This window comes from Podarcis melisellensis, assembly GCF_964234715.1.
Source record: "Podarcis melisellensis genome assembly, chromosome: 8".
Classification (NCBI taxonomy): Eukaryota; Metazoa; Chordata; class Lepidosauria; order Squamata; family Lacertidae; genus Podarcis; species Podarcis melisellensis.
This window is the reverse complement of record NC_138540.1, coordinates 61,849,331-61,873,002: the sequence shown is the minus strand read 5'-3', so window position 1 is coordinate 61,873,002 and position 23,672 is coordinate 61,849,331. Positions and strand designations below refer to the sequence as shown.

Here is a 23,672-nt window from a genome sequence, read left to right as displayed (position 1 = left end):
CACACTGCTATAATGTGCTAGACACTTGCTGAAAACTTTATTTCAACAGTCATTCTGCGCCCCCCCCCCAAAAAAAAGAAACTTGGGAATTGTTAAGGGTGCTGAGAGGGTGCTATTAGACCCCTTAGAGAGCTACAGCTCAGCATCCTTGACAAGCTACAGATTGGAAATTAGGACTCTTAAATGTGCTCCTAAATCCACACTGACTAGGGACTCATCACACCCATGTCATACATTTAAAAGCGCTTGGATCCATATCCATAAAGGCAGAACATTGTGGAAACTGAACTACTGTGAATCAGTTTGGATCCAGGTCTCTGGAACCTCTTGCACTTCTAAGTTACATATACTCTTTCAGGAAGAACTGATCGCCAGCTCTGTGCAAATGGGGTCTCCTGTGAGCCTAAATGCAGCAAGATTGATGTTATGGAAGCAAAGCAATTAAAATCATTTCCCCATCGTTGCATGGGAGGAGACTATTCCTGTGAGCTGTTACTGGCATGGGTTGACAGTAGTGCTTGCACCAAGAAACAAAATTTTGGTTTGAAATTTTGCCTGTACTCTAGGAAATTCCTCATTCAACCCTTCACCCATCTGCTCATTAAAGAATAGTGGGAGACTACCTTGTACAGTGGAGATTCTCCCAATACCATAACATTCAAGTTGACTTAAGAGGATGTGTTTCGGTGCAGCAGGGGTAGCCTCATGCTCTGGTGACTGGCTGTCCTGAAATACTGTGATGTATTATAGGGGTTGCCCTTAAAGATGCTTCAGAGGCTGCAGGTAATGCAGAATGCATCTCCTATGCTACTGCATCCTATGCTACTCCTATGCATCAGGACATCCTGATGAGACCATAAGTCACTGGCCCTGAGAGGACTACATTGGCTGCCAGTGAGATTCTGAGCCAAAATCAAGGTGTTAGTGCTAGCAGATAAAGCCCTAAATCAGGCATAGGCAAACTGGGCCTGGATGTTCTGGGACTACAACTCCCATCATCCCTAGCTAACAGGACCAGTGGTCAGGGGTGATGGGAACTGTGCCCTAAATCTAAGTACTTGAAAAAAGTATTTTCTTCAGTATCAACCATCTCGGACCCTACAATTGGCAGTTTGGGCCTTTGTGCTGGTGCCACAAGCGGGGACTGCTTGGTGTTGACCTGTGATGGGGCCTATTCACTGGTGGTTCATTATTTGTGGATTGCACCTAGTATAGGGTAGTCCAACTTTTTGTATCAAGTGGGCCACAAGAATACTTGGGTACGGAACCCACACGCTGCACACTGCAGGGGGTGGGGTGGGGGAGTATGGCCAAGATTTGATGCCTCCCCCAAGCCCTCGCATCAAGGCTCTGGTAGGGTCCTAGAGCCCTATGTCTTTCCCAAAGCTGGGAAAGCACTAACTCAGCTTTCAGAAGGTGGGACTGTAGGACACTGTCAGCACTTACGCCTCTGTCTCAAAGCCCAGTACCTCACCAGGCTTTGGAAAAGGCAGCAACGGGCTACCACAAATGGCATTGGGGGTGTAAGCAGCCCTTGGGGATGTGTGTTTGATCATCCTGCCTTAGTGAGATGCACCTTTGAAAACAGGCTTTGAAAACCTCTCTTTATCCAGGCAATTTATGACTAAATAACCATGTTCCTGGCAGCTCTTGAGTTTTGGGACGAAATAATGTTTTCAGTTCTCTATAGTGTTTTAACACTCTTAATTTTTTTAAAATTAAGAATATGTTTTTATAATGCACTTAAATACATTGTGGATGTACTGGTATTTGCCATTCTGGATACAATTTTTAGCTAATGTGTTCATCTTTTAAATTACGAAATATCAACAGAAAAACACAGAACTTTTCAGGCTGTGTTTATTGAATTAGTCCCACAGCATCCCCTTTGTTTTTATGAAAGCCCATTTTTAAAGTTTTTCTTTTGGGAAAGTTAAGCAAATTGCTAATAAAATGGGTTGGTTTGCTGATGTATTCTATTCCTGAAGGCAATCAAAAACACTGAGCCCCTTCCTTAGTCTTTGATATTTTTGTGCAAACTGTGAGGCTCTTCCACTTCCATTCATGTTAGACTATTTTCTGTTAGTGCCGCAGCCATTTCTCTAGGAGGAAAGGGCTCCTGTTACAAAGGCTGTCGGCAAAATTAACCCCACACTGTTGCTCATAAATGCTGCATAGAGTTCAAGTTTTGAATTATTGATCGTCAAACTTGGATCCGATGGAAACAAAGAGGAAAATAAGACTGCAGTTGCCCTCATCATTAAGGAGCCTAACCTGTCTGGTAGCGGTAATGAAGAGAGACTACAGTGCTGATTTTGTTTTTGTGGGCACAGGGAGGGCTCCACTGATTCCATGCCTACCTACACGCTTTTCCCATCTTGGTAGTTACCAACCTGGCAGCTGGAAGTTAATGGAGAAATGCAGCCGACTCCTTCCTCAGGTGAGTTTTCTTCTCTTACTGCTCTTCTGCCTTCTGAGAAGCCTTGAAGTATAGCTATACATTTCCATTTTATAAAATGAGGAACTTTGGCTTTGCCTGTTATGTAAATGGGTGGTGGTAAACCAAGAGACAAGTTTCAAGGTAAAAAAGTTGTCACAAGAAATTATGATGCAGCAGTATGGAATCAACGGTTGAGGACGTGTCCCAGGGTTTTGGCACACTGCAGCGCCACTGAATTATAAATTTAAGCCATTCAAAATAAAATTGTCTATAACTTGATTCTCCTGGAATCTTAAGATGATCATGGAGTGCAGTGGTACCTTGGGTTACATACGCTTCAGGTTACAGACTCCGCTAATCCAGAAATAGTGTTTCAGGTTAAGAACTTTGCTTCTGGATGAGAACAGAAATCGTTCTACGGCAGCACGGCAGCAGCAGGAGGCCCCATAAGCTAAAGTGGTGCTTCGGGTTAAGAACAGTTTCAGGTTAAGAATGGACCTCTGGAACGAATTAAGTACTTAACCCGAGGTACCACTGTACTAATGTATAGTAGCTCCCTATCTCCCTACAACAAAAAAACCCTGGTGAGTCTTTGCTTTGGGAAAACTTGCAGGTAGCTGAACAGAAAACAAGTTCAGTAAGCAAAGCACCTGCCTTGTGTCCTTTAGCCCTAGTTTCTCATTTGCCTGCTCCCCACAGTACTGTTGCTTCTCAAATCTTAAATTTCAGAGCAATATGTCTATGTGACATTCAGGTGGAGCAAATGCATTGCCGGTAGGGATGTCTGGTTCAATACTCTGCCCCAGTTTCTGGAGGATAAGTTGTGTGACAGGTATTTTAGAGAAGGGGTAAACAGCTGGTGGAAGACACTCAACACCCATCATTCCTAACCCTTGGCTATGCTGCCTTAGGCTTATGGGAGTCCAACAGCATCAGGAGGGCACTGTGTTGACAATCCCTGCTTCAGAGGAACCAGTGGTCTGGCTTTGTATAAGACAAAGTTTATGGGATTGGTGTAAAACATTGCCAGTTGTTTCCAACCAGTGTTAGAAACTGAGATATGAAAGCTAGGCACTAAATGGCCTTTTAAACCTAGGTTATGGGCACAAAAACGGAATGTCTAGGCACATTCTTAAGAGGGCCTCTTCTCCACTTTTCAGAGAGTAGCTAGAAGTGGGGAAGCAGAAAAAACATCCTCCTCTCCTTCCATTCTGCAGTTTTAATCTGAAATTTTAGGTGCAATACTGCGCCCAGAGCTCAGAAACTGCTTGCGCTAATGAATTTCCCTGTCGCAAAATGCGCCTAGAACAATGGGAGTTTTGAACACTGCTTCCAACAATCCAAACATTGAGATTTCTTTTTAATTAACCAGAACAGGTACAAAGGCTGGAAGAATGTAAAACTGCCTTTCCTAGAGCTTCCTGCTGGACCAGTTCAACCAAAAGGTGTTGGAATTCTGAACAACCTCTCTTCTACTAGGAGGCCGGGCAGCTGCCTGAAGCAAAAATGCACTTATCTTCACTTTACCAGCCCTGTTCAGCTTGCTGTGAAGCCCTCTCCCTGCAAAGCTAGGTGTGATCTTCCGCCAGGATCTCGCAGGTTGGCCGCTCGCTCCACAATGCAGGACTTAATGGTTAGTGGGATGACCTGCATATCATCATCATCATCTAGAGCAAACTCATCTTTGCTGCCCCAGATTACAAGACCAAAGACAGAGATCCATGTTTATGTCCCCAGTGGCAAAGTGTGTCCTGATGTTGAGTCACTGGATGAAGGTTTCTTGGAAGAGATGGACAATAAACCCAAATGATCTTGGCATGCAGGATTCCAATTCCTGAAAAACATTCAACCCATAGCTAGCTGGGAATGGAGGGTGGGGGTTTGGAGGAATCTACTTTCGAGTGTGGTGTCAGAGTGGGTGTCAAGAGCAGGTCAGCAATAACTCACATGGTGCCAGTGAAGTTAACTATTCAAGGTAATCAGCTCAGAAGGCCGGGTCTAGTGAGCACAGTAACTCATCCTAGTAGATCTTGCACTTATGGGGCAGTTGTGGGGACTGAAGGTTGCTGCCTTCCCACAGCTCTTTGTCTCCTCCTCTGGTTCCTTCCCAAATGGGGTGAGGTTCTTGCTTGTCTTTGCACTCTTGAAATATAAAAACATAATAAAACATTAGACATTAAAAAGCTTCCCTTTACAGGAATTTCTATGGCGGGGTGGTTTCTCTTTGCACTAACACTGCCCTCTCCCAGTGGCAGAGGAAGCCGCTCAGGTGGCTGTGGCGGCGTGAGCTGCCCATGGAAGTGGGGCGCACCATGGGCCTCCGGAGTCTGCCTGCCTCCTCCTACTCAGTTGCCCTACAGCTGGGGGGGAGGTAGTGGGCGGACCATTTGGGAAGTATGGAGCCTGCGCGCGGCGAAGCCACCATCTCTCTCCCAGGAGAGACACGTGGCTCGGGTGCTCTGCTGGCCCTGTGGTGAGTGCTGCCTGGCATTTTGTCACCCCCTCAGTGGTGACACCTGGGTTGATCTGCACCCCCCGCACCCCTGCCCCATCCCTCTCCACCCTGTCAAGCAAGAGACATTATCAAAGATCAAGAACGCATACCTGCAAAGCTTTAGAAGAGGATTGGGCAAATTCATGGGGGAGGTAGAGGCCATTTATTGATGGCTATTAGCCATCCACGGGACACAGGTGGCGCTGTGGGTTAAAGCCTCAGCGCCTAGGACTTGCTGATCGAAAGGTCGGTGGTTCGAATCCCTGCTGCGGGGTGCGCTCCCGCTGCTCGGTCCCAGCGCCTGCCAACCTAGCAGTTCGAAAGCACTCCGGGTGCAAGTAGATAAATAGGGACCGCTTACCAGCGGGAAGGTAAACGGCGTTTCCGTGTGCAGCTCTGGCTCGCCAGAGCAGCGATGTCACACTGGCCATGTGACCTGGAAGTGTCTCCGGACAGCGCTGGCCCCTGGCCTCTTAAGTGAGATGGGCGCACAACCCCAGAGTCTGTCAAGACTGGCCCGTACGGGCAGGGGTGCCTTTACCTTTACCTATTAGCCATCCACAACCGCTGCCAGTAATGCTTCTGAACACCGGTTGCTGGAGACCACAAGAGGGGATTGCGCTCATGTGCTTAGCTTGAGGTTTTCCTGCAGACACCTGGCTGGCCACTGTGATAACTAGATGGGCCATTGGCCTTAGCCAACACCCTCTTACGTTCTTAGTGTCTTTTCCTCATCACCAAACAAGTTATTTCCAGCGATTAGGGAAAGCCACTCTGCAGGTTCTCAGAACCTCCTTCTTTGGTATTGCACCTATTCTGATGTCGAGACCTGATGAGTCCTAAGCTTGCCACCTGAAACACGACGGCCAGGCCTTTACTGCCTGTGGAAGTGAAAACCACCTGCAACCCCCCACATAAGTACAAAATACATTTCTAGCACAAAACCTGCTTATTTGCAGGTTTGGTGATTGCTCTGTTGTTTTACTGCCTCTTTTAATTTGGTTTTGATGAATAACAATAATTTGTGTTTATTTTGCGACGCGTTACATTGTTTGCATCCTACCATGTATTAATTAGGGGTGATATTACATATAAAATGTATATTTAAAGAGTCGAACCAGCGCAGAACTGGTTTGGACCCAGCGTTCCGCTTTACAACATTAAAATACTATCTGTAGGTGGTCTTGATTTATGATCAATTGTCTCCTTAAGCATCGTTCTTCAAAGAGGAGATGTCCTTAAACAGTTGAGAGCAGGCAGCAGCGACCCTCGGCTTTTAATCAAGCTCTCTGCACATGCTTAGGGACACCCTCGCCCGTTCAAAGGTGCCAGGCCGTTATCACACCGCCTATTTACTTGCAGCCGCCTGCTCAGCAAAAGGCAGCGCCCTCATCTTTCACCCAACTCTGTCGCGACTGTGTCGCGTTTGCGCCGCCGGTTCGATTACCGGGGCCAGCGGTGGGTGGGAAAGAAGACAAGGAAAAAAACCATTTTTGGTGGCTGCGTTTCCTCCCCTCCCCGTTTCCAGTGTTTATTCCCCTCCTCCTCCCCCCGCCCCAGCTACCAGTAAGCCGAAGAAAGGGAAGGAGAGAGCGAGAGAAACCAGAGCCATGGCGCTGCTCTTTTCCGCCATCCGCGTGCTCCTGGGCCTTTTCTTTTCCGTCTGCGGGGTCGTCAAGCTGACCGATCGGATTTCAGGCGAAGTTTATGAGCAGCTGGTGAGCGGCAATCGGGGTGTGCAGGGGAAGGGAAAACGGTTTAGCAATGGCTTTTTTTGGGTGCGTGGGGGGAAGAAGGGGAAGTGTGCAAAGGAGCCCTCCTCCGCTTTGCTTTGCAATTTGTTGCAACTGGGTGTGGGCGAAGCTGCGCAGAGGCTATTAAAACAAAAAACACCCCTCTTTATTCCCCACCGGTATTAAATCGTGCAACCGATCCTCCATGCGTGCTTACCCTGAATAAAGGCTTATTACTCCCAAGGAAGCGCGCAGCCCACCCGCAGCACGCGTTTACTCGCAAGGAAGCGCCATGAGTTCTGCGGAGGGGAGGGGGATCCCTCGCCTGGCCGATTCCCGGGACACGTTCCTTAAGCAGAGGTAAAACGTCGCGGGGTTTTACGGGAGGGAGGATGCTTACTCTTCACTCAGTGGACGGATTTACTTACGAGTATACGCGCCAGATTTGCACGGTTCAGAGCCTTGTCGCTTATACTCGGAAGTACGTCGCCTATTGGATCCATCGGGGCTTTTATAAAAGCCCGTGTGTGCATTGCCTTTGGCGCGTTAGGTTGCAATCCCGTGCACGTTTACTTGGGAGTAAGCCCCCTTGAACAAAGTGGAGCATACTTCCGAATGCACTTGCATAGGATCGGGTGGGCACGCAGAGTATTGTAATCCTGTTAGAGACGACAGACAGTTGCTTATCATTTTTGCAGTGTCCGCCCAATAATAATGCTTCTGCAGCTCTTAATCCCGCCTGTCGGATTTGATATAAATGCGCGCGCGGTGTGGACGGGCTTTTAACAGTTTTGGAGCGGTCTTGGACTCCGGATTGTATCAGAGCTAAATCTGTGATTCGGGGATTACTTGTTGGCTATTTTGCCATCGCAGAACCCCAGATAATTCGAGTAGGTTTAGATGAATCGGTTTTTGCCCAAATCTGACATCTCCGCCCTCTCCTGGCTGCCTGCTGAAACAGTTTTTTGTTTTGGCGCGAATCGGGTTGGGATTTGAATTTTGTGAGCCTTTTCCGTTTCACTAGTCGAGTTTGGCGGGAATTCAACAGAAAAGAAGAAAACTCTAGCCAGTACCTCCCCAAACCAGATTCGCTCGCCAAACGAGATTCAATTGTAAACATGAACTTATCAAATGCTGCCTATTGATAATTGATTCAGTTGTGCAATAGTGTGATTAGTCTATTATTTATTGAGCTTGCCATTATATATATATATATATATATATATATATATATATATATATATATATATAAAAGGATGGACTCAGAAAGCCAAAAAGTTTGTAATGTGCAATTCAGAACAACAAATATACGGAACAATATCTAAAATAGTTTGGGGTTGGTTTGAAGAGTTTCATTCTGGACCTCTCTAAGCCTGTGGCTTTATAGCTGCAACATTTCCCCACCCAGTGGCTGGAGCAGATGTCACCAAGATGTCTGCATGCTTGCAGGTGGAAAGACACAAAGGTTTGACTTGCTATCTGTGCTGAATCCAAAGCATTGGCCTTGGTGCCACCCCAAACCTAAAAGGGGAGCTGGATCACGTGTGACGCTTCCACTTTAAGTTCGGCCTGTATATGGGTGTACATAAGCCCACTGCCAAGTGTACCACTGCCACTTTGGGCCTCTCTGAAAAAGCTTGAGTAATGAGGTCCAGCTTCCATGAGGGATGGAAGGATCTGGCCATGTTGGTTCTCTCATTTTTGCAGTCTTAAATTCAGTTCTCTACATTTCTGCAGCAATCATTATTTTTTTTAATCCTCATAAAAATTATTCATAATTTTCATACAGATTGCTCCTAATAAACATATTAATGTATTCAGTTTACTAATAGACACATTTTTGCAAGTTCCTCTAATATAATTCATTTCTGCATGCTATTATCACTAATACAGTATATCGGGTTGAATGCACACTTCTCCCTAATATGAGTCTGTTGAAAAGTTGTCTATTCTGCCAGGCCTGAGCAGGCAATCAAGAATGCATCCTTCCACAGTGTTTAATTAACACTGTTTTAAATTTTTTATGGCATTATTGGATGGCTTTTATTACTCTGGGATAGCTCAGTTGAGACTCTTAATACAAGCGCCATGTTGGCAAAATATTCCTGCATTGCAGGGGGTTGGAATAGATTATCCTAGTGGTTCCTTCTAACTCTACAATTCTGATACTTGTATACCATATGATTCTATGGGCACATGCTTGCACCATTTTTTGGCCCTATCACTTTTTCTGCTCTTTTTGATGTGGCAGCCATTATCCCCCCCCCCATGGCATCCATTTTGTGTCATGCCATGTTCCCGTGGCTTCCATTTTGTGGCCAGTGCCCATAACTTTCTCAGCATTCCGGGTGTGCCAACTAGCTCAAAATAGGTCGGTGCCCTCTTGATCTAGAGCAGTGTTTCTCAGCTTTTGGGTCTCCAGCTGTTGTTGGACTACAACTCCCACCGTCCCTGACCACTGGTCCTCCTAGCTAGGGATGACAGGGGTTGTAGTCCCAACAACAACTGGGGACTCACATTTGAGAAACATGGACGTAGAGAGTAACTTGGAGGGGCCAACCACTCACTGGAAAAGGAGGGGCACCTGCCATTCATCCCTTTGCAGCCATCTCACTCATGGGCCCGCTTCCTATTTCTGGGGATGTTTGCAAGGTAGGGTGACCACTGAACCACCACCCATTTAACTCTTTTACACTTATCAATTTATGGATTTATTATATTTATATCCCACTTCTATAATAATAATAATAATAATAATTTATTATTTATACCCCGCCCATCTGGCTGGGCCTCCCCAGCCACTCTGGGCGGCTTCCATAAAAACAAAAAAAAAACAAAACCACTTCTCCAAGGAGGTCCTAGGTGGGCACCCTAAATACTACACCACGCTGGCGCTTTTTAAACTCTTTTCTCTATTCCAGAAATCGCAATTTGTGCAGTTTGCCGACGCCTTTCCTCTGAAGGAGTTTGGCTACAAGCCAGAGCCGATCCAGTACCTGGAAACGGTGGGCTGGATAGAACTGGCGGCTGGTTTGCTCATGGCATTTGGGCCTCAGCTGCTGCAGGAAATCAGCAATTTTGTGCTCACAATCGTCATGATAGGTAAGAGCTGTGCAGGGGTTGGCTATTTCCCCTCCGCAAGGTAGAAAGGGACTGCTGGAATGTAGGAAGCTGCCTTATACAGTCAGACCAATGGCCCTTCTAGGTCAATATTGCCTACACTGACTGGCAGCCACTCTCCAGGGCTTCAGACAGGAGTCTTTTCCCAGTGCTCCCTGGACATGCCAGAGACTGAACCTGGGACCTTTCATGTGCAAAGCAGATGCTCTGCCACTGAAGTACAACTGTTCTTCAGGAGCTGAAGTCTGACTGAAGGTCCTCATTCTTGAGTTTTTCTGATCTCAACTACAGATGAGGCTGTATTGGGGCTGAAAGCAACAGTGTGTTTTGTTTTTCAAGTGTATGCTTAAAAAATAATGGGTGCCAGCCATTTTGGTTTTAGGGTTAAACATAGTATATCACTTTGGTCAGGAATGGGGAACCTGTGACCCTATAGATGCTGTTGGACTGCAACTCCCATTGGCCATGCTGGTTGGAGCTGATGGGCTTTGGAGTCTGCCAACATCTGGAATTATTCTCTGGCTTTAGTAAAAGCAGATCTGAGTTCAGCTGGTTGAACTGTGTTACAGAAACATAGAAGTCTGCATTTTTCACAGATAGCTTCAAAACCAAGGAAATCCCCCTTATTACTTGAGTTTGAGCTCTGTCCTACCTCATAAAATTGTTTCTAAGGTATTCAGTTAATCTTGCTTGGGAAGCAGTGCTGCCTTAGTGCAGAGGTGCTTGCTTTTCATCTGCTCAACCTGTAATTAAAAAAATAAAAAGTACAAATGGCACCATTTTCTCTCCTCACAAGGAAACTGGCTTGTAATGTAGCTCTTTAGTCCCTATTATTTACATGTTGATGTTTTATTTGGTTACAAAGAATAAACTTGACTATTAAAAGCTGCCCAACTTCTACGCATGACAAAGTGTGAGTCTCTTTGTGCATGTTCCAGTAGGGGGCACCAGAAGCTAATTAGTTATCCATGTTGCTTGCTAATTAAGCCACTGTTTTGCAAAAGTTCCTCACATCAACTGGGAAATTCTATTTTTATTCAAAACCCTGACCTTAATTAATGCTATGCATGCTCGTCTTCATGACGATACCAACCGCCTGGAACCTTTTTAAAAATTATTATTACAGATGTACCATTTTTCTAGCTTTGGGTAATTGACTACTGATATAATCACTCCTGGCTCCCTTAAAGCTGCATTTGGATTTTATCAGGCCCCTGAGTTCCTCTGGGTAAAACTGACCGAAGGAGCAGGAGATCTAGTCAGAGGGTGGTGGTGGTGAAGGGAAAGCTGGACAGCAACTGGGTGAAGCTGTTTTGTAGATCAGGACTGGCAAACAGGCTGATGCTGCTCAGAAGGATAGATTTTTCTTCTGTACATCAGCGTCATTGTGTATATGATGTTTTGCAGAGTTTCATGTGCCAGAAAAAGCAGGGAACAAACAGCCTGAACACCACAATCCTATGTATATTTGCTCAGAAGTCCCAGGGAAGGTTTACTGGGCTTACTTCCAAGTAAGCGTGCATAGACTTAGGAGCTGAAGTTTTCTAAAGCAGAAAAAGTAGGATCCCTGCTTTATAAGGGATGTCAGGAGACTGCATTATCTAGCTGTCTTCAATATCTTTTTTTAAAACCGCTTCTACAGTGGGTCTCTTTTTACTCTTGTTGAGTTATTTTTATGCATCTTAATTTTTGGTTGAAATTTGGCATGATGAAGAAAGAGAGAGATGCCTAGGCAGGAAGTTTTCCCGCCAAGGCAGACCAAGTGATTTCACAGAGTTCTCTCCAGGAAATTTTACAGGAAAGCTATGTAAGCCTTAGTCCCTTCATGTGCCTATCTGGCAAAACATGAACGGGTTTGACTGCAATAATATCCCACAGGTAGATCCATTAAGATTAATGGATCTAAGTTAACGATGCCCATTAATTTCAGGGGGTCTACTCCCAAGTATGACTAACATGTACAAAAACAGGTGCAAGTCGAGGCTAGAGATTGCCGCGGGGTGGAGAGTTGTTTGGCCAATGAATCTCCTGCTCTTTTTGCAATTAAATTTTTAACTATTTCTCCCTCTGTCTCTTTGCAGGTGCCATCTACAGCCTCTTGGTTTTGAAGGAGCCCATTGCCATGTGTGCCCCGGCCACTATCTCCCTGGGTCTTCTGCTTCTCCTCAATATCCGGGGAAGAGGGAGACCCACCAAGTCAAAGTTTGAGTGAGGGGGTGTTGAACTGGAGAGGGCAGAAGGGGAGAGTTCGGAAATGGCAGCAAATCTCTTGTTGGCCTTTTTTTGTCTGTGTGCTTTCCACCCCTCCTCCCCTTGCTTGGTCCTTTTTAACTTGGTATAAACTGGGTCCTGTGTGTGTATGATCCAGGGGGTGTTTGTGACCTTGAAATCACCATAGATTGGGGGATGAAGCCCCTTTTCAGCCCAGGGGCCACATTCCCTCCTGGGTGACTTTCCGAGGGCCATATGCCAGTGGTGAGCAGGGACCACAGGCAAAAGCGAGCACAGCAACAAATGAAGTTTTTAGCTTTGTACTATAGGTTAATTTCTACACACACTCACAATCCCTTTACCCTCCATTCAGACATGCCAGTGACAATTGTCAGACTTAAGGGACACTTCAATCAGGCAAAAATGGGTGTGAAGCAGAGCCAGTGAGGGCTGTGGGCGGGGGGTGGGGTGGGGGCACAACCAGCAGAGTCCTAAGGGTCCCCACTCCTGCTTTAAATCGATGGCAGCTAGACTTTGGGTCTTTCTCAGCTACCCCATTCACCACTGTTCTTTTCCATCTTAGGCCTGGCGTAAGTGCTAAATTAGCCAGGTGCTGCCTTAATCTTTGAATTTCATAACTTGGGGAAGCGGAGGAAGGAAATGGAAGGGGATATGTGAAATAATTTTTGGGTAGTCCTTGGGAGAAAATAGAAGCACACTTAAAAAAATAAATAACCTGGCATAGGACAGTCCCTTTTTTGGCTCAGGGCAAACCATTTCTGTGGGGTTCATTGAGTGGCACTGAAGGATTTTGTTGGCTACTATGTGAGAGAAGCAGCTGCCCCTACCACTGATCTGTGGTCTGTCCACTAAGATACAGCTGCTTTCCTTTAAACATCAGATCATTGGTCCGTCTATCTCAGTATTGTCTACACTGACTTGCAGTGGCTTTCAAGGATTTCAAGAGGACATTCCCAGCCAGGAGTTGAACCTAGGACCTTCTGCATCCCAGGCAGAGCATCCCCCAGTTTTTGCCTGCTGGGAGAGTGCTTCTCAGCAAGCCTGCCTCTGGAAAGGGTGACAAATGCTTTCCTGCACTTATATACTCTTTGGCATTCATGATGAACATGGGGTGGGGAGGAAGTTCGCCAGAAGAGGAAAAGCTCTCGCCCTGCTGTGGGCCTCTTAAGGTTCCACCATCTTCCCTCTTCACCTGCTTGTCCACTGAGATGGCCACCAGAGGCTCTTATGCAGGAGATCTTTCCCTCAGGGCAGGAATATGGGGACCAGCTGAGGCTCTCCAGCTGCAATCCCCTTCACCCCAGTCCTTTTGCCATGCTGGCTGCGGCTGATGGGAGTTAAAGGCTAGAAAACATCTCCAGCGTCACCGGTTCCTGCCCCTGTTCTAGAGATTAGGCATGAAATGAGCAGAGGTTGGATTTTTACTGTGGTTGCTTTCTGATTATCAGAGTCCTTTACTAGACAGGTGCATAAGGCACTGTAATCTAAGAACCAGACAACGTCCATCTTGTTTCAGTCATTATATATTTTTCTGGTGCTGGCTTTACTGATCCGCTTTGGCAATGTTTCTCTGTTTCTTTTGACTCCTTGGTGATTAAAGTGTTGACTGTTTTTTAAAACATCGTTTCAATTTTTCTTTGTTTTGAGGAATGCCACCAGAGGTTCTGATAGCCAGTGTTAGAGGAAGGGGGCAGAGTCTTTTTAAAAAGTAAATAAATAAAACAGCCGGTTGTCAGCAGGCAAGATAAAAAGACATCATGAATCTTACTTGGCCTGAGAGGAGAAAGAGAGCATCACCCTAACGTTGTCCTTTAATCTAGGAACTTAACAAGAGCTGAGCTGGGGGTGGAGGGAAAGCTAAAGAGGAGACACACCTGCCCTCAGTGAAGCTGGGCTGAAGAGATGGAAATGGATCAAATGAATGTCTCCCCATTGCTTTATCTCCATGCCAGGAAAGCCATCGCCTAGTCGCTTCCTCTGTGTTAAACTCTATATGTTAAAGGCACAGGCACTGAGCCAGTTTAAAACATTGGCAGCCTTTCAAATAGGGATCCAAAGTGAAGGTAGTCATGGAGCCCAAATATGAGACCCTTGCTACCTCTTTTATCCAAGTGGTCTGTGGGTGGGCAGGTCATCCCAACAGTTTGGCTGTGCGGGAGGCACACCAAATCATTTTGGAATAAGCAGTTGGTATTTTTGCTTGCTTGCTTTGAAGCTGCAAAGTGTGAGTGTGAAGAAGTTGTGCTTTGTTCGCAAATGTGCTTAATTCCTTAAAAAGGAGGAGACTCTCACCATGGCAGTGCGAGGAAGGTACCCTGCAATTGCCCTCGGGCAGCTTTCTTCTGAAAAAGGTCATACATTGTGAGACTGAGCTTCAGGCACCAGCCCCTATTGGTCCTGCCTCCATGTAGGATAAAACGAATATTTTTAATGTCTGCAACAGGTGTGATGGGCTCCTCCTGAGATGAGGCCAATTTGCTCATTTCTCCGTTGCTGGGTGACAAAGCAACGCTCTTGGCAGAGGCCTTCCTTGCCTAGTCTAGATTTTCCTTCTATTTCTCAAGGAGGCCTGCTTTGTTCTGCTTTTGATAGGGAAACTTGTCAGTCTAAGAGAGCTTTCTTACGGACTTCTGACAAACTAGTTTTAGCCTCCCCCCTCTTGAGGAGAAAGCCACAAAGCCAAATCCCACATTCCATTGCCGGTTTAGTCCTTTTTGCCTATAGAAAGAATACAAATATGTAATATCAGGGCTGATGTTGGAGTAATTCATTTGTGGAGTGTGGCAAGTAATATTTTTTAGAGCGGTGTTCATTTCCATGCTTGAATAGCCTCATAATTCTACCACCAACCTTTCTCCAGAGAGAAAGATCCGAGCAGCTAACTACTGGGTCCATAATTTCTTCTCCTTCTTGGGAGTCTTTCTCCACTCCCTTTTTTGCTTCCAGAAGTTCAAGAATTTACTCTTGGTGCTACAAATCGCACACAATAATTTACACAGTGGTGATGAAGGCTGCAATTGTACCCCTAGATTCCCAGGGTTAAGCTCCATCGGGCTTGGCAGGGCTAACTTGAGTAAATGTCGGTTGTGTAGTGGACATCTCTTCATTGCAACCCTGAAGCCATACCCTCATAGCTAGGCTCCTAGACTACAGCAAAAATTAAAAAAAAGTTTACTACATGATGGCATCCATATCAAGCCAGCTTTTCTCTCACTCTTCCCATTTTGCTGTTCCTGATAAAGATGCAAAGGCTTGCTCACTCTCTTGTGGCATGTTGGTTGGTCGTCATAAAGTGTTGGGGGTTAGTTTGGAATTTTTCAAAATGAGATGAAGTTAACCCTACTGCTTCCTCTGCTTAGCTTATTTGATGTGCTGCTCTTGGAGGAAGGCTTATAAATTTGACAAGCAGAAGACTGGCAAATAACCTGGGAGATGGCACCGTTGACCCTGCTATGAAATAAGTGGTGCTGCGTCGCTGGTTGACGTGTAGGATTGCACTGTGTAAGCTGGGACTGCATTAGCTTATTGAAGAAGCTGAAATCTGTCAGCAACTGTTCGGATCCAGAGAGACTGATGACATTTTTAAATAGCCAAGTCCTCTTAAATTGTCACGAGGTTCCTTGGATAATATTTCAGGCGTCAAAAGAAAGTCCTCGGGATGTCCATCCACAAGGACCAGTTGGCAGAGGAACCTGCACCAGTCACACCTCATTGATGTTCATGGAAGGAAAATGTATCAACACCCCACCCTCTTAAGCTGCTACACACTAAATCTTGGAGTTTTCCCAGTGATCTCAGTTACTTAGGGCAAGGGATTGTTTCAGAGCAGGCATAGGCAAACTCGGCCCTCCAGATGTTTTGGGACTACAACTCCCATCATCCCTGACCACTGGTCCTGTTAGCTAGGGATGATGGGAGTTGTAGTCCCAGAACACCTGGAGGGCCAAGTTTGCCTATGCCTGTTTTAGAGTCCTCATTGCCTCTATCACTGCCGTAGTTTTCTTTTGCTCTAGGCTAGAGACTTCAGACGTCCTCTTGCAGATCTGACAAATGTAGGATGCTTCCAGACTGAAGGCTCCTCCTGGTCCTGTAAAATCACTGCTTTCCTATTGTAAGCTATAAGTGGAATTGCAGTGGACGTCCCACGCTAGGGATTGGGGGAAAATTCACATTCAGTTCACTTTTAAAGATGAGCCTGCCTACCTAATTTGCACTTTCTGAAACAATACAAGAACTGAAATACATCCGTCCTTTGAAATGTGCACTTCTCCAAATTTGCGGTGTGGTTCTTCAGTCAAATAATGGAACAAAAATGTGTGTGCTGAGTTAAGGTGTCCATAAAAATGTACATATTTGTGAAAAGTAGCATACAAAGGTGCATTGTTTTAAAGAAAATTTCATTGCAAAAATGCGTGTGCTTGGTAAAACTGCATATTAACATATAAGGAGAAATTCTCACTGAAATACTGGTGAATTTTCATGAGGAGATCTATCTATCATCTATCTGCAGCAGAAATGTGGAGAACTGAATTTAAGTTTGGAAAAATGAGAAATGGAGAGAGCCATGTTTGAAAGATGCCTCTCCCCCATTCTACGCACCAGCAGTTTGTTTGTTTGTGTGTGTGTGTGTGTGTGTGTGTGTGTGTAGTGCTGGAAATGATTGTTGCTGTGGGTGAAGGAAGAAGAATCCCTCCTTTTCCTTCTCTTCCTTAGTGCATTCCCAGGCTCCTTAAGTCCTCTCCAGAAAATCGTGATTTGCTAGCACATAGCTCACATGGTTGGGGAATGTTTACATGCCTTCCTGTTAATCATTTGCTAATCTCACACTTCCTAGTACATTTCACTCTCGGGTTCTTAGCTGCAAAAAGTCCAGTTAAAAAAAATAATAAACAGTTTGCTTGGTTACTAGGGCAATAGGAGGCGGGTTGGGTTTTAATTTACTAAAGTTCTTGGTTTGGAACCCTGCAAAAGAGTGGCAGTCTGGAGGTCTGCTCAGAGTGGTTCTGCTATTTGAAAAGTATAAAATTCCTTTTTTTCTCTGTAGTTTTCTTCCTGCACTCCTATACAGAAAGCAAGATGAAGAAGTAAAAGAAACCAGAATGATTGTTACTGCTATTAATTAAATATATACAGCTCACATGCCAAAATGGCTTCTAAGTGGTTTATAAAAAATCATTTATAAAATTCATGCATAATTAAAATACACTGTAAAACAATTACATTAAATCACAATTAATGTATACATTAAAACAAAGCAAGTAAAAAGTTTTAACAGTAAAAACAATCAGATGAGGAAGTTCAAGTTCAGGGGAATGCTTCCCAAAATAGGTGTATTTTCAAAAGCCAGTGGCATGCCAATACTGATGGTGCTTTATATTTCAGCTGCTTTAGGGAATTGCACAATACCGGTGCCATCAGGGAAAAATCCTGGCTCCATATTATCTTTGGTGCCAGCACTAAAGTTGTCCATTGAAATAGATTAATCTATTGTGAGCACTAGATTGTTTGGAATCCACTAAAACAGATGGCAAAGAAGTCCATTGGTAGCAACTTGCAAAACAAAACAATGCAGTCATACTTCATTTACTTAAAACTTTTGTTCTTTGTCTTTCTTCATAAAAAGCACAAGATGGCTAGCAGCATTCTCAAATCATAAATCAACGGTTGAAAATGTGAGGAGGAGCTTGCAAGCCTATATCCATTTTCCTGGGAGTAAGCCCCATTGAATTCAATGAGAGCTACTTCTGAGCAGACATGGGTCCGCATTGTAAAAACAAGCAGTGAAAGGTGTTCCAAATAGGCAGAGATGGTTAAAACCAATAAAAGCACCACCTAAATCATTTAAAAGGTTCTGCATAGCCATGTAAGAGGAGCTGTACTTTCCCGTGAGCTGTAGAGCAGCCACCTTGTGGCCATTAATTTCACTGCACACAGGTGGTAGTGACAACAAAGGTTTATTATTATTATTATTATTATTATTATTATTATTATTATTATTATTATTATTATTTATTATCCAGATATTGCTGGACTCTGAGCTTCCCCTCATCTCTCACCACTGGCAGCACTTGCTACTTAACAACAATTCTCAAGATCACTTACAATGATCAAACGAGACAGCAATACATAATAGGAAACATTGGGTGATAGACCATGGAATCAGAGTAGACTCATTGAAATTAAATGGATCTGTTAAGTCAGTTTCAGTGGATCTACTCTGAGAATGACTAACCTTGGCTATCTGTTTTATACAAGCAGATCACAAGAGAGAAGGGACTTTGAGCCTTAGATGGCAGTTAGACCCAATCCTGGTTAAGGACAATTAAAAACAGAGTTTTGGAATTTTAAAAGGGGTTTGCTGCCTGTCTAGACATAAGCCATGATGGGGCCCTTTCCTCATTTTTGGCACCATAACTTCCAAATGGAAGTCGGGCAGGCATGTACGTAATGGTGAACTGAAGAATTTGCACAGACTTACTTACATTCCCCACTCCTCAATGCCTTTTGCGTTTTAAGGGATATTTCTAGGTTTATTGGAAGGTGGTGGTACAGAACAGTGCTTTAACCCATCTTGCTGACTGAAGCTGCTAAATTCAGACTTTAAAAAAATTATATCTTCTTCTGAATCCTCCACTGTGTTGCAAATCAGAGCGCACACTTTTTAACATAAGCATAATTCAGCCTTTTGGGTGTCTTTGATGCTTGGAAGTTTGAATGTCTCTTTGAAAAGGCATAAGAAGAAAAAAAAGCTCTAACTTTGATCTCTCTCTTTTGTCTCCCTGCTCTCTTCCTTCCACAGCTGTTACATTTGGAAAGTGAACCCCCACCCCACCCCCTGCCTCTCAGGCAGCCTTTATGCCTTTCTTAGTGGGGTGTTCGCTGAGTCTCAAAGGACTGAGCAAAGTGGCTGCTCAGTTAACTCTATGCCTGCTGTTTAGTTAGAATGCCTGGATTGGTGGTGCTGCTGGTTCCAGGATTTGGGAGCCAAGATGCTCCTGCAGGCAAGATGCTCACAGTGCCCCCCCAGCCTTGTTGTGTTCTCAACTCACCATCCTTGCCATAATAATAATAATAATAATAATAATAATAATAATAATTTATCAGAGCAACTTCACCTCACCTTGCTTTTAGAACTTTGGAAAAGAGTCAGTGAGAACAGAGTGATGACGCTTTACAATTTTATTATATAGTAAGATAGGCTATCCCACCTTTCCTCCAAGAAGCTCAAGGAGGTATACATGATTTTCTCCCTCTGTTTTGTTCTCAAAGGAACGCTGTGAGGTAATTTAGACAGTTGCTGGCCCAGTGTTGCTGAATGTGGATTTGAACTCTTGGCTCCTGGATCCCTAGTTAGATCCTCTAACCCCAGCACACGAGCTACTCCTTGTTCTTTTTCTCTCCCACTTGCTCAGAGATGGCAGATAAGCAGGCAACAGCTATGAGGAGGAGGAACAGGAGGTTCCAGGGCAAAGGGAGGGTTCCTTTGTCAGCCCCAGGGCCACATTTCCTTGGAGGCAACCTTCTGGGGTCCACATGACTGGTGCATGGGGCCAGGAGCAACAAGTGGTGGAGTGACAGATGTGATGCTTAACCTTTGCTACATTCCAGAATGGAAAAAATGGTGGGAGATCAAAATAGCCACATGTGTCCCATTGAGGCCAAAAGGTTTTTCTGGGCTTCCCACAATCGTGCCATCAAGTGCTGAGCTTGCTGCTGGCTCTTCAGATAGATAACCTTGAAAGCAAATGGTGGATAATGAAATCTGAGAAGACTGAGAGGTGGGGGTGGGGGTTAAGCAGGGCTTTAAGTTTCCAGTGCTGTCCATATTGGGTGTGAGTGGGGCTACAGTGACCAGCAATGCTCTTTGTCTTTGTCTATGGCCAGCAGGAATGAAATTATTTATGGAAAGAAGCCATTACACACAAAATGCCATGAATGGTATAGTCAGGCTGCAGTGTGTAGTATCCAGAGACAGGCAGAAGGTAGACTAGGGCCTACTGGTGGATCTCAGGGATTCTTGACACCCAGCTGTTTAATGAGCAACAGCAAAACAACTTTCCTCATGTAACTTAGGCTGTGGAAATGAAGAAAGCTTTGGGAACACAGCAAACTGCCTTATGCTGAATCAGACCAGTGGTGAGATGTGGCTCAACAATGCCTACACAATGACTGGCAGTGGCTCTCCTGGATTTCAGACAGGGATCTCTCCAACCCCCACCTGGAGTCAAGATGCTGGGGACCAACCCTGAGAACTTCTGCATGCCAAGGAAAGGCTCTGTCACTGAGCTGTGGCTGTATTCCCTTAAATTGCCTGTTTTAAATTTAGACTCTCAATGGTCTTATGGATGGGAATAAGCTCTTGCTTTACTTGCTGTGTTGTCTTAATGGGATTGCTTCATGGTGCATTTTAATTATGGCCATTTCTATTTTCATGGGATTGTTTTAATGTGCATTTTAATTATGGCGTATTTTTAATTATTCTGTATTTTAATAATGTCATACCGTTGGTTTTTAGGTTTTGCAGGCCGGTCGAAATCCATTTGGGCATTAAGCAGCATATTAATGGAATAACAACAGCAGCAAGAATTACTGTGCCATTGTACTTCAGGCTTCCTCCAGCTGTTGTGCAAGCTTCCATCCAGTTATGTAGCAAACCTGGAATTGATGTCAGCAGTGGTACTGCCTCCTGAATCAGGGACCCCTCTATATTATCTACCTGTCTCCCTCTGACACAGGAGTTTCCCCATGAGATTCTTGCAGAGAAGCTGCTGATATGTGAGCTGGATGAGCTGTTAGGTGAATTTGTAGCTGGTTGGCTGAGCAAAACCAGATAGTGCTCCCTATAATGGTTCCTCAACATCCTGGGAAAAAGTAACAAGTGGGGTGCCATAAGGTTCTGTCCTTGGCCTGTTGTTGTTCTACATCTTTATAAATGACAGGGATTGAGGGGATACACATCAAATTGGGCGGGAGATCCAATGCCAAAGAAGACAGAATCGGGTTTCAAGATAACAACGGATTGGAGAACTGGGCCAACGATAACAAAATGGATTTCAATATAGACAAATGTAAGCCTACACACTTAGGCACGAAGAACCAGTTGCACAAATATAAGATGGGGACACCTGGCTTGCCGGTAGTACGTGTGAAAAGGATCTAGATGTCTTAGTTTAAGATGAGTCAACAGTGTGATGCAGCAGCAAAATGCCCTAATGCTATTCTAGGCTGCAACAACAGAAGTATAGTGTCTGCTCTGTTCTGCCTTGCTAAGACCACACCTGGAGTACTGTGTCCAGTTCTGGGCACTACAATTTAAGAAGGATCTTGACAAGCTAAAACATATGCAGAGGAGGCTGACCAAGAAGATCAAGGGTTTGGAAGCCATGCCTTATGAGGAACGGTTGAGGAAGTTGCGTATGTTCAGCCTGGGAAAGAGGAGACTGAGAGGAGATGTGATAGCTATCTTCAAATAACTAAAGGGCTGCAGCATGGAGGATGGAGCAAATGAGGACCAAAACCAACGGATTCAAGTTACAAGAAAGGAGATTCTGATTAAACACCAGAAGACTTTCTGGTGGTAATAACTATTCAGAAATGAAAGGGCCTCCCTTGGAAGGTGGTGGACTGTCCTTCCTTCCAGGTTTTTAAGCAGAGGTTGGATGGCCATCTGTCATGGATGTTTGAGCTGAGATTTCTGAATTACGGGGGGTTGGACTAGATGACCCTCAGGATCCCTTCCTAATCTATGATTCTGCAATTCTGTGATGCTCTTTTTGTGCCTTTCCTTTGATGAGAGGATGAAAAACTAAATGCCAAATGGGACATGGGAGGGACAAGTCTGCTCACTTCAGCTCACCAGATGTGTGCATGCATGGAAATAAGAGGAGCTTCCTTTGCTGGGATACCACACTTTGGTTATTCAGCTTTCCAGGCACTGTACTGTTAAACATTGCAGGATATAGTGGGCGACCTAGATGCTTTTGTTTGCAGAGATCCTTTTTCCGGTGCTGATTCATATCCTCTCCCCATTGCTTTGTGCTCTGTTCTGCTGACAATCCCGCAATGCAAGTTCTGCCAAGACAAGAGCAATTGTGTATGTGCAACATGCATTGTGGGGGAGGGGGCTGAAGTGGGGAGGGAACCAAGCACCACCCCAGAAAGTGTGTCATTTGGGGGAATGAGAGGGAGGGAAAAAATATATCAAAAAGGTTTAAAGGACTGTGGCTGATTCTTTTTAAAGGCAACATTGTTTCCTCTATTTTCAGGTGGTGAGTGGCATTTTTTATGTAGCCCAAAACAGCTCCATGGGCACAAGAGAAAGATGTCAGTGGGTTTGGGGGAGCCTCAAGATTTGTAGAAATAAAAAGGAGTGGCTGGGGAAACCCAGCCATATGGGCAGGGTATTAATAATAATAATAATAATAATAATAATAATAATAATTACAGTGGTACCTCAGGTTAAGTACTTAATTCGTTCTGGAGGTCTGTTCTTAACCTGAAACTGTTCTTAACCTGAAGCACTATTTTAGCTGATGGGGCCTCTTGTTGCCGCCACGCCGCCGGAGCACGATTTCTGTTCTCATCCTGAAGCAAAGTTCTTAACCTGAAGCACTATTTCCGGGTTAGTGGAGTCTGTAACCTGAAATGTATGTAACCCGAGGTACCACTGTATTATTATTTGCGGCTGGGCTCGCTTCCTTGAGCCAGCTGCCACTATCTGCCCTGCAGGTAGCACAATGCATTGGCAGCCCTGCTTTTCCTCTTGCACTGTGGCCTCAGTTCAATGAGTCAAGATGTGTGAGGGGTAGATGAACACCGGGCTGGACTCATTGGCCTCCCGGTGTCCCCCCACTCCTAGCAATGCCACTCTGACTCCTGTTTCCTTTGGGGAAATCCGCTTTACATACATGCACAGGTGCACTGCCCCACGGCCAGCTGCTGTCTGCACAATTGCAAGGATTAACCTCTGACAGGGAGGGTTGTGCATGTGGGGAGAAAGATAGAGGGAGTCCGCTGAGGGAGGGGGGCAAATCAAGACTCGCACATCAGAGAGAACACAGCAGGATTTCTTGAGAGGAACGCACCGTGGGAGCAGGGAATACAGACCACCATGGAAGGGTAAGAAGGCTACTTGGAAGAGACTTGGAGGTTTTCCTGGGCTGGCAGGGAGGTGCCAAGGACGTGCTGGAGGCTGGTCCATTAGGGCGAATGAGGTGCTGCCCCACCAACCTTAGTCTGCCCCCAGGCAGCCCCCACCTGCCTTCCTTCTGGGGATGCAGGAGAAATTCGATACAGTTGGCCTTGAAAGGCAAATCGACTTAATTCACAGTTTCTGAAACAATATGTGAACCAAAGCGCAACTGTCCTCCAAAAGGCACACTTGTCCAAATTTTGCAATGTGGTTTTCCAGCCAAAGAAGTGTGTACAAAAATACCATTGCTGTGCATAAGAACGGATACATTGGGGAAAATAACATACACGGAAGGAAAATTGCATAGCAAAAATGTGAATGTTAGGAGAAATGAAGACTAAAATGCTGGTGAGGTTTCTTGAGGTCCCACCCCACCAAACTGATGTTGAAATGTGGGGAACTGAATTTAAGAGTAGGAAAATAAGAACCTGAGAGAAACCAAAACCTACAGACTTGTCCATG

The 23,672-nt window shown here is 45.0% G+C and overlaps 1 protein-coding gene across 1 annotated transcript; it reads left to right on the top strand.

Moving 5' to 3' along the window:
- Positions 1-6,398: 6,398 nt before the first annotated feature.
- Positions 6,399-13,638, top strand: TMEM35B (transmembrane protein 35B). The gene is made up of 3 exons (XM_081921218.1): positions 6,399-6,652; positions 9,589-9,769; positions 11,869-13,638. The coding sequence occupies exons 1-3, from the start codon at positions 6,545-6,547 to the stop codon at positions 11,997-11,999; spliced, it is 420 nt and encodes a 139-aa protein (XP_081777344.1). The 5' UTR covers positions 6,399-6,544; the 3' UTR covers positions 12,000-13,638.
- The last annotated feature ends 10,034 nt before the right edge of the window (positions 13,639-23,672 follow it).